The 16,842-nt window shown below is 36.9% G+C and overlaps 1 protein-coding gene across 1 annotated transcript in view; it reads left to right on the forward strand.

Moving 5' to 3' along the window:
• The window catches only part of NRXN3 (neurexin 3), a 532,333-nt gene that overhangs the window by 342,043 nt on the left and 173,448 nt on the right, over positions 1-16,842 (forward strand). The window contains exon 6 of the mRNA XM_072625145.1: positions 3,273-3,580. Coding sequence (XP_072481246.1) covers positions 3,273-3,580 — 308 coding nt within the window. The remainder of the gene's footprint in view (positions 1-3,272; positions 3,581-16,842) is intronic.

Consider the following 16,842-nt stretch of genomic DNA (forward strand, 5'->3'; position numbering starts at 1 on the left):
GTGAAAAAATCAGATAGCACTCTATATTTGTGTTTCCTCCCTCCACATTAAAGCCATATCCAAATTCAAAGTTCACAAAACTCTATTAGCACACAAGTTAAGATAAATTTACCTGTAGGTAATCTCTGGAAACCAGAGCATTGAAGAGAAAATCACTATTGACAGCTTATGTAGTTCAGACTCAATTACAATACAATACAATAAGCAGGTATTATATGCTACTGTGTGGCAGGCACTGTGCTAAGTTCTGGTAATACAGTTCTCTTGGAATTTTTTTTTTATGTGCAAGAGACTTAGAAATGAGAAATCAAAAAACAGATGAGACACATAATGACACTATGAGAAATAAGAATTATTCACTGATAGCCAGAATATGTCACCTAAGTAATATTATTGTCATCACCAGTGATAAGCATTAATTATACACTTCAACAGTAGGTTAAATATGTAGAGAGTAGAGAAGCAGATAATTCATTTCAAATGATTTACAGGCTTATAAGGTAAAATTCTTGGTACCTTAAAACTCTTGGGCAATCTTCCTGTGTCAGAGCCTTCCTTTCGTGTAGGAGCTCAAGTCTGAAGGAATGATCATCCATTCATTCTTTCCCTCCACCTTCTGCCTCTTCTATCCTGTAAGGACTTCCCTTTTTCGCCAACATCTTTGGTAATATCAATCCTCATTATGAGTACATTGTGCCCAAATAAACACTCTGGTTTTAGACTTTAGACTTTAAATTGTTAGTCAAGAAGACTGTCTCAAACTTGGGTTTTGCTAGAATGGGGTAAGCTGAATAGAAATTGGTATGTGGGGGTAAGAAAAATTCTTTATTATATTAATAAGCTTCCAGGGGTGGCCTTCTAGGTCATTGGGTAGGGCCTTTTGACTTACTTCAACTTTTACAGAACAAATCCTTTTATTAAGGATGTTTGTTCTGTGAAGTTTGGAATCAGTCAAAAGGCCACACTTGTGGACCTAGAGAGCCATATGTAGCCACTAGGCCACAGGTTCTCCATCCCTGATAGATTTTCATAAAGAATTCCTCACTGGATGTAAAAGGGCAGTGGGAAATCCAAGTTCCAATCTGTTAACCAGGAATATTCTACAGCAAGGTTTTATACATTTGAGAGGATTTAATACTTTGAAGAGAAAAAGGAGAAAGTCCCAGAAGAGAGAAATAAACTCATGTGTACAGCCCATTGCATAATCCTCTACAAATCTTGATAACACCCTTGAGCTTTGGCTAAATCTACTATTGCCAAGGCCAATAAATTTGCATGTTTCTATAGAAAAGGAAACAATTTTCCTCATTCTTAAATGCTTCAACCAGATCTATTTACTACAATGTCTTAGATTTCATAAGAGCTGGAGTTTATCAATCAGCTTTGGCTGGCATTGTCTTAATGATCTCATAGATATAAGGAGATCTGGCATATGTCTCCTGGATTCTATCTGAAAAGATATTTCCCATTCTCTACCTTTTCCATTTTTCCAGGTCTATTGACTTGACTGGGGTGCAGATTATCCCCAAAACTTGTAAGAAAGAGTTCAAACTTGAAGCTAGCTTCTCTCACCATTAAACACTACTCAAGGCTAAATACACCAATGTCAGGGTAGATCTACCTGCTGCAAATAACATAATAAGTCTTCTATTGTAGGGTAAAGAGTAATAGAAAATTGATTCTGGGTACTAAAACTGAAAACCAGCCAGGTGGATTAGTACATTAAATGGATAAATGAACTATTGTCTCCTACCTTACTGATCTGGGGAAAAAAATTAGAATTGAGGATGCTTGACCCCATTTTATAGTTCACTTTCTCTTCTCATTTGGAAAAGCAGAAGGGAGTCAATTTGGTGCCATAACAACAAAAAAATAACCTCAGCATGCTGTCATCCTACTATAGGGCATTAAAGTTCTGAAAGGAGAGGAAGGATGGTGTCATGCAGAGAACCGACCTCAGAGACAGAAAGACCTGGTTTCAAGACTTACCACTGGTACATACTGACTAAGTGCCATGAGCAAGCCACTGAAAAGTTGTGTTCCAGTGTTCTAAGAATATAAATTGTAGAGAAACTGCCATTTTGCATTGGCAGAAGTTCCTGACTGAGGAACTCCCTGTTCTAATGAAATCACAGGTCTGGTTTAGAAAAAAAATTTCTTTGAGAACTGTTTGAAGTCTTATTATTACAGAAGAGATGTAGCACATGACAGAGGGTACTCATTAGCATTTTTAGGTGGGTTTGGAAGGGATGAGATGATTATACGGTGACTATTCTCAACCCATCACTATTGGATCTTCATCCTGCAAATCGTATTTCCAGTGAGAAATAAACCCTAAAATAATCATGAGAACATTCCCCAGCACCCTTCACCTCTCTTCAGTTCACCTGCTTCATTTTCCTGACCCTTCCATTCATTGCTTTAATTGACATCCTCTGTTTTTAAGGTCATAGTCAGAACTAAGCTCCAAGTCAATTTACCACTTTTATTTTCTTGTGAAAACAACTCATATCTTTTTCTTTCTATCTTTTAGGCCACAATCAAGTAGAATTTCTCTAATTTTTCTAATAGGAAAAGTGATATGATGTGATGACTATTTGTTAGTGTATATGGTGAATTATGAACCAAGGGAATAAAAAAGTGACATTTACTGATCAGATATCTTTATGTTGAATTTACATACATTTGAATCTCTTCACTGAAATATACTCAGATTCTAAAGTTATCAGGTTCTGTATTTTTCCAATTTGAGTTTTAGTTTCTACTATCTTTTCTATAAGCCCTCTGACCTCTTTGAATATTCATTAGTTATATATATGTATATACACATATATATACATATATATATATATAGCCATAGTTATAGTTCTATAAGATACTTGATGCAATAGAAATTTCTGATTATCCTTTGGTTTTTACCTAATTTTGGAATTTCTTGTGACAATCATGATTATTTACTCAGGAGGGATGCGTGCCCATCCACAGGCCAGAAACCAAAGTTTCTCTTTCTTTAAAGGGAAATATGGTAGGAAATACTTATTGTCCCAGTGGGCTCAGATTCTTAGCTAGCCAGCAGAAGAGATAATCACAGCACAATATACCTTAGCAGTGACTTCAGGAGTGTTAGATTTCTGTGATCCAATTTTCTCCCTTTCCCCCCTCCCAATTCCTCCAGGAAGTCTTTTTTGACCTTCAATCCATTTCAATCAGGTAAGGTAAAGAGGAAAGAAATGTATGGAAATAATCCTGTTTCCTCCACCCAACCCCACTAGGCCGGCAGTTAACCATCTTCAACACTCAGGCGCAAATAGCCATTGGAGGAAAAGACAAAGGACGTCTCTTCCAAGGTCAGCTCTCTGGGCTCTATTACGATGGCTTGAAAGTTCTGAACATGGCAGCTGAAAACAACCCTAATATTAAAATCAATGGTAGCGTCAGGCTCGTGGGAGAAGTGCCATCTCTCTTGGGGACAACACCTACAACCTCCATGCCCCCAGAAATGTCTACAACTGTCATGGAAACCACCACTACAATGGCAACTACCACCACTCGAAAGAATCGCTCCACAGCCAGCATTCAGGTGAGTCATGTTCCTTTCTCCACATCATGTCCGCTTGTGTTTGTTGTGTTTTGGAGCATGTGGTCAATGGAGCATATTCTGGTCAATGGAACTCTGAAAACTGATGGCTCTAAATTATAGTGTTTTGGGGAATTTTGCCTCAAAGATTCTCATATTAATAAGCCCCAGCAGTAGGAAAAGAGACAGTCATCATGAAGAGAGTTATAAAAGTCTTATGACACACATGGGTTAGTATTACTATAATATTTTTCATTATAACAGTAGTACTGTTATTCAAAATGATCAATGGAAAATGCTTTCAACATGAAATTCTCCCTCATCTAACTTTATTGCCTGATTTGCAAATCTCAAAAAGGGAAAAGAAGACAAGGGAAATTCATTATCATCCGGAATGTAGATCTTCATTCAGTCCAGTTCACAAACTCAACATAACTTTTTAAGAAATATGAATTTCTCATCATTGAGGGAATGGGTACTGTGAAATTAAGGGCAATTTGTGCTAGAGGCAAAACTAATCCTCAAAGAATTTGGCTTTTACTGTTACTATTCATTTGGGATTAATCACTTCTCCCTCTGCTGCACACTAGGTTTCCTTTGCTTTGACAATAATCCAGGTTACACATAAGCAGGAAATTTAAAAATCTTGGGTTTAACTATGCTAAGTGTTCTTGGCATGGTCGTTGCATTTTCTTTTATTTATTTGAAAGTAATTATGCCCAAGGTAAAGCTTAAAGCTCAGCTGGTTCTCTTAGCATTTCATAAATCTCATCAGTTGGGGGTAGGAGGTTAATTGATTTATTAGCCTCAAATACATTGGCATTAAATGAAAAGCTTCAGTCACTTGTGGGAAAATTGCCCCCAATCTAGTTAGTGTTTGTGGAAAATTCAATACCTCAGTCTTTCTCTGGGAACTCAGCTGAGTCTGATCTTTGACATCACCTTTTCATTAACTTTGGTGGACATGGTGAACCCAGAATGAGTCACCAATTAAGCAACTGGTGATTTTGTTTCTTGTACAATAAAGACTATGTGACTCAGGTAGAAATGATTTCTCTTCCTTCTCTGATGTTTGAAGGACAGCTTCCAGAAAGGTCCTTGCTAAAGGACTTCAAGATGGGCTACAAATATTAGCAGACCAGATTTAAGTGCTTAGGAAAAGCCACTAAGATCAGATCTTTCCTGGGCACATGTGCTAACATGTGTGTACATACTTTCATGCATACTCCCACAAATAGTTTCTTTTTTACTGATATTAAAGCAATAATTCTTGACACTTCAGTCTTCCCACTGAAAGGAATATGAAAGGCAATATGTATTTCTATTACGACTCCCTGTAGCTTGAGAAAAGTCCTGTTTATTGTCAGTAGAAGGATTGTTCTTTTGGTACAAGTCTTGGCAGAGTTGTTTTGTTTCTGTCAGAATACATTGTCTTAGCTCTGCATGAAGCAAAGGAACAAATGACATTTCTAAGAGATGGCTAATCTCACAGTCCTTTCAAAGGCCAAATACCCACTGACTTCAGTAAGATTTTCTATTGTACTCAGGGATTAGACAGAAAAATACAGGATCCCTAGGTCTGCCCTTCAGAGGGCAAATGCATTAACAAGAACAAATCTGGGTGCCTACTGAATGGTTCCCCCAAACATATAAAATACAAGACTTCTGGGGAAGGAAACAGTGAAGAACACTGTACTAAAACCTTGCCAATGACTCCGTATTAGGGGTTCTTAACCTGGCATCTGCAAATTTGTTTTTAAACAAATATTTTGATAACTGTATTTGGATATAATTCATTTCTCTAGCAATCCTATGTGTTTGTTTTATGCATTTAAGAACATTATTCTGAGGAATTCATAGACTTCACTATGTTGAGGTTTAAACCAAAAAACTGTTGAGGTTTCATGATGTGTTGAGGTAGAACCATCTCAAGGAATTCAGTCGGACCACCTCTAATCCAAGTATAAGCATTTATTGAGATTGATACCTCTCATGAAGAGGATTAAGTTCCAAGAGGAACCAGCAACTTTAGAGAAAGCAAGAAGGATTTTTATTGGGTAAAGATTCAATTACATAAAAGAAATTTACATAGAATATAGGAAAATAACTAATATTAAAAAGACAGAAGGAGTTTGTTAAGGGACTAGGTAATGGAGGAGGGGTCCCATCTATGGTTTGCAGGTTAAATATTCTGGTTGTGCTGCCCTCCAATTGGCTAGCTATTGCGGTCCTGTCTGGTCAAGATAGGTATTGTGGCCCTCCTGTCTTGGGCTAGATGGATTATGTGATCGTGATTGACTACAAGAATACACCTGTTTCTGTGGGAATGGATGTAGGGGTCATGACTGGATAGAAGCAGTGACTGGGTTCCCACGCCTTTTGTTTCTGTGAAAGCTATGAGTTTCAGGGAGACACCTGTTGTTCTAGTGAGCAGTGATGCATACATGAAGAAGTTAGGACATTGACAAGGGAGAGGGAAGGAGTAGAGGTAGGTAGATACAGTGGGCCTGTCATGAAGTTAGACTCCTGGGGCTGGGGGCAGCTCTATTAGGACTCCATCAATTAGACTGACAAAGGAATCCATGAACTCCCCTGTCCCCAACCATGCCTGGTCTAAATATTTCAGGAAACCCTGGTCTAAATATTTTTGAATGTCAGGGATGTGTGATTTCACTGATGTGAGGTCAGCCTCCACAGATGCAGTGCAATCCTTCTGCAGTTTAGTATATATGATATTCATCTACAACGACAGGCAAAAATACTCATCATCTGATGTCCTACCTTCTGATAATGAGCACTTATCTAAAATGCTTACCAGTTGACTTACACATGGTCCATAACCCTAAGCTGTACTCAGAACTTTTCCAGGTTGATAGGACTTTCCAGAGATGGTACCCCCATTGTTATGGTCAGAAATTCAGGAATACTTCCATGCCATGATGAGGCATTGCAAGAAGGGGTTCAATGCCAAAATGATTCTAGTATAACAGAAATCCACAATTTTAGCAGAAGTATGTCATTTGAAGCTAGAAAGGAACTTAGAAGTGATTTTGTCCATTCCACTCATTTTACAGATAAGGACACTGAGTCACATACAAGTCATATGCTTTGCTTAAGGTAATATGTAGAAGAATCAGAATTTGAACTGAGTTCCTCTGACTTCCAATCTAAAAATCTTTCCACTGCCTCTCTAAATGAAAAATGGGAAGAGGCATTTTATGAGTCTTTTTTTCAGTGATATATTTCTTTTCTCCTTATCATGATAATAATTGGCATATATCTATGTGCATTTTTCTTCATTTTTATTGTGAACCTCAAAGTTAATGAAAGCACTAAGATTTTCTGCTTTTAAGGTTATCTAAAAACATGTTCACAGTAACAGTGGAATGCACAGAAGCATGAAAAAACAAAATAATTATCTATGTAAAAAAACAGGCAATCAATTATTAAGCATTTATGTGTCTGTCACTATGCTAGATGCCATAGTCAAAGAGTTGGTTCCAAAACATTGTCAAAATTATAATTATTAGTAATTATAATAACTACCATTTATATGTAATGCTTTAGGTTTTACAGTGTTTTGCAGATAATTATCTCATTTGATCCTCACAACAACCTGGTAAGGTAATTGCTATTATTATCTCCATTTTATAAATGAGCAAACTGAAGCAGATAGAGGTTAAATAATTTGTCTATAGTCACACAGCTAGTAAGTGTCTGAGGCTGGATTTGAGCTAAGGTCTTCCTAACTCCAGTTCCATCGCTCTATCACCTACTCCAAAGAAGTTAGGTAGTAGAGGGACTATGGTCCCTGAAATATTTATAGTGAATTTAGTATGCCTTTAAAGAAGTCCACTGTCCATTTTGAAAGAGATTATCACCTCATCATACTATACCCTGGCAAGAAGATATGACCAATTCCAGGCATCATTATTTTAAGAAGGTTATTGGCAAATTAAGTATATCCATGGACAATAACCAAGATAAGGACATGGTGACCATAGCTTAACACAAGAAGACTTATTGAAAGAACTGGAGATGAGAAAATGAGAAAATAGTAATGAACAATGTCTAATATGATATGAATGATCATGACAACATAGAAGGACTTATTGAAAGAACTGGAGATGAGAAAATGAGGAAATAGTAATAAACAATCCTTAACGTGATATGAAGAGGCATTAGGTTTCTTCTGATTGAAGTGGGTCAAACTTGCAGAGAGAAAAATTTTGTTTTGATTTGCAAACTTTCTAATTGTTATTAGAGCTGTCCAAAAATGGAATGGGCTATTTTTGGTAGCTAGTGAGTTCCTCATCATTGTAAATCTTCAATTAAAAACCAGTTGAACACTTCCTTCTTGAAGGAATTCAAGAATTTCACAAGAATTTCCCCTACAAAGGAGAATCTTGCTGAGATGATTTCTGTTCTTTCAAGGCATAGGGAAATCTACTGAAGCAACTAAACTCATGAGAAACACATTGCTTTCCTAGAGAGAAGTTTCATCTGTCATTTTTGCTTTTCCTCCTTCTGATATGATTAACAACTATGGTAATCTGTGATTTCATCAGTGAAGGGAACTCCCAAACTACTGGAAACTCAGATGTACTTATGGTCTTATTGTAGAGTTGTCCAGCTCATTGAGAGTCAAATTATTTGTCATGTAAAGTATGTGTCAGAGACAGGATTTGAACCCAAGTCTAAACCCAGGTGTACCTAAGAATAAGTGATGTAGACTAATTAGTCTGGACCCCTTGCTCCAGAAAGAGTAGGAGAGCTCTATCCTGGACTTCTATCCACTAAGCCATATTTCTTTTCCTTTAAAGAAAAAAAATCTAATAAAGAAATGCTCAGTCATTTTTCAGCTATGTCCAACTCTTTGTGACCCCTTTTGGAGTTTTCTTGGCAAAGATACTTGAGTGGTTTGCTCTTTCCTTCTCCTGATCATTTTACAGATGAAGAAACTGAGGCAAACAGGGTTAAGTGACTTGCTCAGGGTCATATAACAGATTTGAAGTCACGAAATAAAAGAATGAGGCTACAATAAAAGGTCTAGTTTAGAAATACAAGCTAAGAAAACCGTACTTTCTTTGCTTGTATGTACTCCTTCTAGGCAGCCTCAGAGTGGGAGAAAAGCTGAATTCCTCATCAGCACTTTTGTCAGTAATTGAGGTCTTCCTATAACTATAGCTTAATTGTCCAGCCCCCCGACTATATTAACAGTGGGATCCTTGGAGATTACACACAGAATTGGTGATTTGAGCTTTCACTCCCTTGATGACAACATCTCAGGGATTCCCTAAGCATCACAGTACCACCCTAATAGTCACTGAGTCATCCTTTGGATTGAAATGAGTTAAATTCCACTGGACTCACTCATAATCTTGTGTTTTTATATAGTTAGGAGGTAGGAAGAATGAAAGTCCTTCATCAAGACTGTAATGGAGTTCCTACAGTTAGTTTAAAAAAAAAAAAATGCTTCCAGGTGAGAGAAAGGGGCTGAGTGAGAACTAGTTTCTATTTTAATTTATGTTGTTACCTTGGGCTGCTAGAATGACTTGTTAACAATTGCGTAATGTATCAGTGTGCTCTGTGCATATCACCATTTGTAACCATTTCTAAGCTTTTTAGCTCATTGATTCTGTGTTCTGTGCCAATGTACAGAAGAGTCACATTGAAATTCACCCAGGCTGTCCAGTACCAGAAAATTGCAAGAAAATCACTCTATTTTGCTTGAGTTGGAAATATTCTAATTATCATTACAAAAGAAAGATTTTAGGGGATTTTGAGATCTTGTTTTCATCTTGAACTTACTGAACTTGGCTACTGAAAGTTTTAAGGAGAACCATTGTGTGTGCATGTGTGTGTGTGTGTGTGTGTGTGTGTGTGTGTGTGTGTGTTTTGCTGGCTTTATAATTCTTATCCCTAGAAAAATTCTCAGGAGAATAATAGTGCCCTGGGTGTACTGAAAGGACCAGGGTAATTCTTCAGTGAAAAAGGTTATGTATACTATGTATACTACCCAACCATAACTGGCCATTTCTAGTATGGTCATTGGAAGAACTTTTCTTCTTAATTGATGTTTATTGAAAAAAATAGTTTAATTGACTCTGAATAATGAGATAGTTTAAGTGTTCTTGGATTAAAAAAAAATTGTTCTAAGTAAGAAGTCAGAAGGTACAGGGAGAAGAGGTTCCTTTGGGTAATTCCAAGTTTACATAGTGAATTAGTCCAGTTCTGAATCTCAAGGAATAGAAACACAGTAATAGCAACCTCTAATAAAACCTGACATTTTATTGATAATATACAAATTACTGGTGTAAAACTCATACAATAAGGGTAGAAATAAATACATTCCCACATCACTGACAACCTTGATTCCTGTACCCAGCTTTTGTTGGGGGAAAGAAAGCTACACATATAATCACAACCTGTGCAACTGGATACAGACATAGACAGATTTAGAGGTAGTCTAAAGTTATTAGAGTACATTAGGTTTTACACTCCAGTAAACAAAGGAAACTTTTATACATAAACCAACTGATTTTAAGGACAATCTAGGTATCTTCAAACATGCCAGTCATAAGTATGACTAATATAAACATAAGGGTTAATAGAATTTCTTTGGTGTACAGATATACTGTTGGATTCACCAGTCAATCTGTCTGTTTCTATGTGCATGTTCTCCTACTCCTTCTAGAGCAAGAAATCCAGCCTAATTATTCTACATCACCTATCCTTTAGTACAATTGATGCCCTCTTCCCTATAGCCACTTATATTGTGGGACACAACTACCCCAGGCTGTGCTTATATACCACAAACTTTTGTATTGAATGGGTTCCCTTGTGAATAGGTTAATTACAGAGGACAGAAAAGGAAGCAATTTTCCCAACTACTAAATAAACTCAGAATTATCCAGAATAGAATTAAAGAATCTTAGAGCAAATCTGACTTTTAAAAATTATTTTTATTATTTATAATGAGAAAATCTATTCAATACTCTTTTAACAAATTTATATATATGTACATGTATGATCAAAACAAAATCTCAAATTGTCCATTTTCATAAATATTGGTCTCATATTTGCACCTTGAGTCCATCACTTCTCTGTATGTTTCATTAGCAGAACCCTGGAATCTTCGTTGCGCTTTGCATTGGTTAGAGTTCTTAGGACTTTCAAAGTTGTTTGTCTATACAATGTTATTGTTACCATATAAATTGTTCTCCTGACTCCATTCATTCCATTTTGTATCAGATCATAAGTCATAATACAATAGTACTCCATTAATTTATGATAATTTTAAACCTGTCTTTTGAATCCATTTAATATGAGATGATGTAGGCTGGCTCTTCCTTCCCTATCCCCCATACATTTACCTCACTCATCCATGCACGTATAAGGAGAATCTGAATTAATGAAAATTTTCACATGTATCACCTAGACAACTAGATGTCTCAACGTATAGCTTGCTGGGACTGGAGTCAGGAAGTTCTGATTTCATATCTTTCTTCAAACCTTTGCTAGCTTTTTGATCCTTTTAGTCTCAGTTTCCTTCAGGACTAAAAAGATAACAGGTAAAAAATTTGCAAATTATAAAGCACTTTGCAAATGCTAGCTGTTTTATAATTTTTACATATCTAAAACTGTAATTGTAGCAAGGTGTGTGATTTTATTAGATGTGATACATTTGCTAATAGACCAGAACTAGGTTAATACCTAGGTTAATACACAATCAAACTAGGTGCTTTGGGAACAAGACATGAGTTTATATTTTAACAGCTCTTTGGTAAATAAACTTCCTTAGATGGGATTCAGAATCATAGAATCTCAGAGTTAAAGGTAACTAAATAGTCACCTCTATCTGAAGTGTGAATTTTTTCCATGGTATCACAAAGATTAGCTTTCTTAATCCTAACTGTTGACCTGAAAACTTGGTTAAAGAAAAGGCAACAGGCTAAATGCATACATTTTATGATTTAATTAATTAATTAATCAATTCCCTATTAAAGAAAACGGTAACATAATGCATTATGGAGCCAGAAATGTTCTGGCTACCGATACAAAGAATTGGGCAGCCTTAAATCTGTTTTAGGACAAAGAAGTGTTCTGTGTCCCTCAGATTTATGGTCTTCATAAGTGATTAACTAGACCATTAGAAAGGAATTTCTTAATTGCATAGGTTGTAAATGCAATAAGATAACAGAGTCTGACAAAGTTTCACATAGAAATTACGACCCAAGATGTCTGTGTTTTCTTTACCATTAACATGCCATAACATAGTATATGTCTACAAATATTAAGATATGGAAAATGTCCCATTATTCAAGAGAGTGTCTTAGGTTAAAGGTCTCTTAAGGAATGTTAAGTCAGCCCGGGCTGGCTTTTGTTGACATAAGAAGAGGCATTCTCTGAGTTTGCTTCAGAGAGAACGAAGAGATTATTCCAAAATTTTATATTAAACATTATCAAAACACAGCATTATAGTATTTAAAGTATAGAAACATAACTAGTTGTAGAGCAATCCTTATCCCAAATTAATTGTCTCCTCAGTGCCCCCTTGCCTCAACCAACCTTGCCACCAACTCCATAGTATTTCGCAGGGTTCCCAGTTGCTTGACTTCACCACTAGACAACAGAGCCTCCTGGGAAAGTTTATTTTTAGGATCAGGGCTCAACTAATATTGATTAACAGCCTTACATAATGTGTGGCTCCAGGGCGAGTTTCTTTCCTGCCAAGCCTCATAACTAGGGAAGGCACTGAAGATTTGTCAGTCTAATTAGACTTTAGCTGCCAGTCGAGAAATATCTTCTGTCTCCTCCTCACCCTCACACAGGTACTTTCTTTTCCCTTCTCAGATAATAATTTTGGGGGGAAGGAAATTGGTCTCTAATTTACTCGTTGCCTGGTATGATTCTCCAGTGACATTTTCTTTCCCAGATTGCATACCTCTAATGAAAAAAGGAACTTGATGGGTTTAGTTGCTCCTTTAAAGACAGCTATTTTGGCTGTACAAATGGGCTGGTGAAGAGAACAGGGTTTTGTTCTTTTTCTTCCCTTTTTATCACACTTTAATTTTAATAGAAGGGGAGAAAGATTGACACTTCCCAATACTATGGGCTCCTTTTCTTGCTGCCCCAACATCGGGCAGCCTGACTAGGTAACCAGGGGATAGGGAACATGCTCTTCTTTATTTGAGCCACAGGACTTATGAAATACATTTTCACTCAGGACTATTATTAAAGGGTTGATTAGCATAGTTAGACATCAGAACTTCCATAAAGGAAGCCCTTTGTTAACACTGTGTGGAACATAACAAAAGGTATTTTTATTTTCAGGCTAACTTTCCCCTCTACCTAGGATCAATTCTGAGTCATGTGCCACCACCTTTCCTCAGAAAATTCAATAAACTTCAACAAACATTTACTAAGTAGCTACTGTGCCTAAAGCACAGTGCTAGGTTCTGAGTATCATAGCATTTTATATGTAAAGCTGGAAGACAACTTAGAGACCCTCAAGTCCAATGTCCTTATTTTATAGATGAGGCACAGGAAAAAAAGTGACTTACCTAAAGTCACAAACACATCTAGTAAGTGTCTCAAGGTGAATTTAAACCTAGATCTTTCTGATTCCAAATCTAGTCCTCAATTTAGTATATCATACTGTAGAAGCAAGTACCCTGACACACATCCAGGATGACCTGCTAGCGCAGGTTCTTAGATCTGCTTTTCTAAAAGGAAAGTGATTTTTGAGGAGTCAACAGTCTTCTTTAATCACACACACACACACACACACACACACACACACACACACACACACACACACACACACACACACACACACATATATATACCAACAGAGAAAATATAAGCAGAGAAATAAAGACCAACAGAAAAGTCTTCTAACTGTCTGACCATAAGTAATACTTACATCACAGATCAACAGCCAGATCCAACTGTCTGATCATTACATACATACAGAGATATGAGAGAGAGAAAATCACAGTGTGGGGGAGGGGGAATGGCTACCCAGAGTCTCATCTGGCACTTAAAGCTTCTTCCAAAGAAGGCCCCCAAACAAACCTTTACCTCAGACTATATATACACTTTACAGAGCTAGTGGGCATCAGAACCCACATGACCCAGTGCCTCATAATAATTAACAAGCTTCCCCCAATCAAGCTTGCCTTAATGGGCTTCAGGTGAGGTCTAGTAGTGGACAGGAAAGATCTTTAACTCTAATTAACATTGCACATGCTGCTTCTCAAAGAGGATACAAAGACAAAAATGAAACCACTCAGTCCTCAAGTAAATACATAAGGCTGTAAGAAGGTGCAATATGGTAATATAAGTAAAATAGAAGGTGAGGTGAGGGCATAAAGGTGGCAAAGGATAGAGAAGAGAAAATACTCTAGGAATATTTGAGAAAGGAGAGGATGCTAATAGCTGGCAAATGGAGTCAAAGAAAGGTTCCTGGAAAGGAGACCACTTGAGCTGAGCCTTGTAGAGAGATAAGGAATCTAGAAAGTGGGGATGACCAGAGGGACAGTCCATTCCTGGCATGAGGGACAAGCCTAACTGAATGCATAGAGGTAGAAGATAACATGTCAAGTTTAGGGAATAGTTAATAAACTAGTCTGTCAAATATATAAAGTGTGTGAAGCCCCCACATTACACCAGTAAGATTAAGTGAATTAGTCAAGATTTTGTTAGTAATAAGAGTTTTTTCTAGAATGCAATCCAGTGTAACACTGCAGTCTTTAGACCGGTTCTGTTACAGTATGACATCAGACAAGTCACTTAACTTATCTGGGTCCCACTTTGTTCTATAAAATGAGGGCATTGAACTATATAATCTCCAGGTCCTTTACAAATCTAGGATCCTATGAAACTGAATAAAACTCTTTGAGGGAGGAGATTGATAGATGTTTGTTGATTTGAATTTCATTTGCCATTACATAAACTGAAGTATATTTTTGCCATATGTGTTACTAATAGATTTGATTATCTCCAGTAAATTTTTTAAAGACACGAGTCTTATCTTAGACATCTTTATATTACATAGCACTTAATAAGTGTCCCCTAAATATTTGTTATAGGAATGATTGGACTAATCAATCAAAATTACAAGGATTTTACATTGTAAATTTGTAGGAACTACTTGTCTTTTTTCAGTAATGGTTCCTGTGAATCTTTGAAACATTTTGCTGCATATTGTTGAAGATACAGGAGACTGTAGTGATGTGAAATATAATATAGAAGTTTAGATCAAAATAAGAGGAAAAATCCTTTTCTTTATCTCTCATTCTTATTCTTTTCCTTGGGAAATGACGTTACCTGTTGCTACATGGTGACCATCTCCAGATGAAAGAAAAGATGCTAAATTACAGTTGAGAAATGTAGTAGAATCAATGGTTGCAGGTAAAACTGTAGTTTGAGTATTAGCTCACATTTCTGTGAAAATTTGTCTCCTCTGTTTGCTATGTACACACCACAGGGAAACAGCTGGAAGTAGCAGTCACCACCGGCAAGCTTACAAGACAGATATTTCCATTTTGTCTTTTGGCAAGGTTGTGTGAAGAGGGTGAAGTACTAGCCTACCTTTCTGCTGTATGTTTGGGTGACTGTGTAAAAATTAGAAACATACTGAGGCTGTTATGACAGCAGTGCTGTTTGAAACCTTCTAATTAATGCCTTGGGTTTTCTTCAGAGAGCTGGTACTGTTAGCTAATAGAGAAGGGAAGATTTCCCTGGGTTTTTTTCTCATCTCTGGAAAGGAAATGTTAGGGAAATGTGAGTCCTGTCTATGGTATTTAGCAGTCATTAGATGATTAGAGAAAGTTAGCTGATAAGAACTTGATTGACTTGTGTAGTTAATGTAGGCCTTTCTTTTTCCCAACTGTTTTACATGTTCCAGTAATAAATGAAAAGCTGGAAATTTGGACAGCTCTAGTTTCTCTTTTTCTCTCCAGGTGGGCAATTTAGTGTCATCCAAATAGAGTTATTAGAAGTGGGCTTCCTTTAAACCTCTTGAGTCACTTGGGTTTCATGGGGGGAAATGGTTGTTTATTAACTTTAAAAAAAAGAAAAAAATCATAAGCTACATGTGCTTAATCTTCCAGGTGCAGTTCTATAAATCCTGTAAGATTACTATTTTGAAGTGTTATTCTCATGACTCAGCAAAGAAGAACATTGCAGACTTAGTTTTTAACATGCTTGTCCCATAAAAGATATAGAAATACTCATGGACTCTTAGGATCATAAATTTAGAACTCAAAGGATCTTAGAAGGATATCAAGGATAAAACTAAGACACAGGGAGGCTAATTGACTTCTTCAGGATCACGTAGGTATCTACTATGCTGAGTTGCTTTTCAGCCTGAAGAACCAAATGTGTCATGAGGGCACATCATTCTTTCTGCTCATGAGATGAATCTTTGGAGTACCACTGAGTTCTAATTCAACATACTATACTATGCATATGAATATAGGAAGTCTTCAGGTTACAGATATTCAACTAAAAAATGCCTCCACCACCAGTCTCATCTCATCCTTCCCAAGCCTTCATTTTGTTGCCATCAAACCCAAAGTGGACATTTAGTGAGTGGTGGCCACCCTGGCTTCCCCCACCACTTTTGTCAAACTGGAGTACTTACCCTCTAGATGGCATTGGAGTGCTACTGCTCAATTTCCAGGCTCATGCTCCACTCATCTTCCTGCAGTCCCCCTCCCCCACACAACTTTTCTCCCCCAAATAACTTCCTTCTTTTTCCTTCCTTTTTTTTCTTTTACTCCTTCCTCCCTTTCTCCCTTCCTTCCTTCCTTCCTTTTTTTCTTCCTTCTATCTTTCTCTTCTCTCTTGTCCTTAACCTCATTATCTCTCTTTCTTCCTCTCCTCTCTCTGTGTGTTTGTCTCTTTCTTTCAGTTAACGAATTTAGGAGGGAGAAAAAAAAGTTAATGGTTAATAAATTTTAAAATATGTCTTTTAAAAACCATAATCCTTTGGAAAATCACAGGAAAAGCAAAAACAAAACAAGATGTGTACCAAGATTTCTCCTGACTAGAGGCTTAGTGTCCTCTGGGTAGACTGTATTAAGGACCTACTATATCCATCAGCTTACTTTCCCTTCTCTGGGATTCTTTTCATGCTTCCCATAGTTCCAGGACCTATTTAGGCCTCTCCTTCATCCTCAAACATCCTCTATTTCTGTTATGTCGCAGGGAATGTTCCTGATCTTCCTCTTGGTAACTTCACTAATATAATGTAA

This window comes from Notamacropus eugenii, chromosome 7, assembly GCF_028372415.1.
Source record: "Notamacropus eugenii isolate mMacEug1 chromosome 7, mMacEug1.pri_v2, whole genome shotgun sequence".
NCBI classification, from domain to species: Eukaryota; Metazoa; Chordata; class Mammalia; order Diprotodontia; family Macropodidae; genus Notamacropus; species Notamacropus eugenii.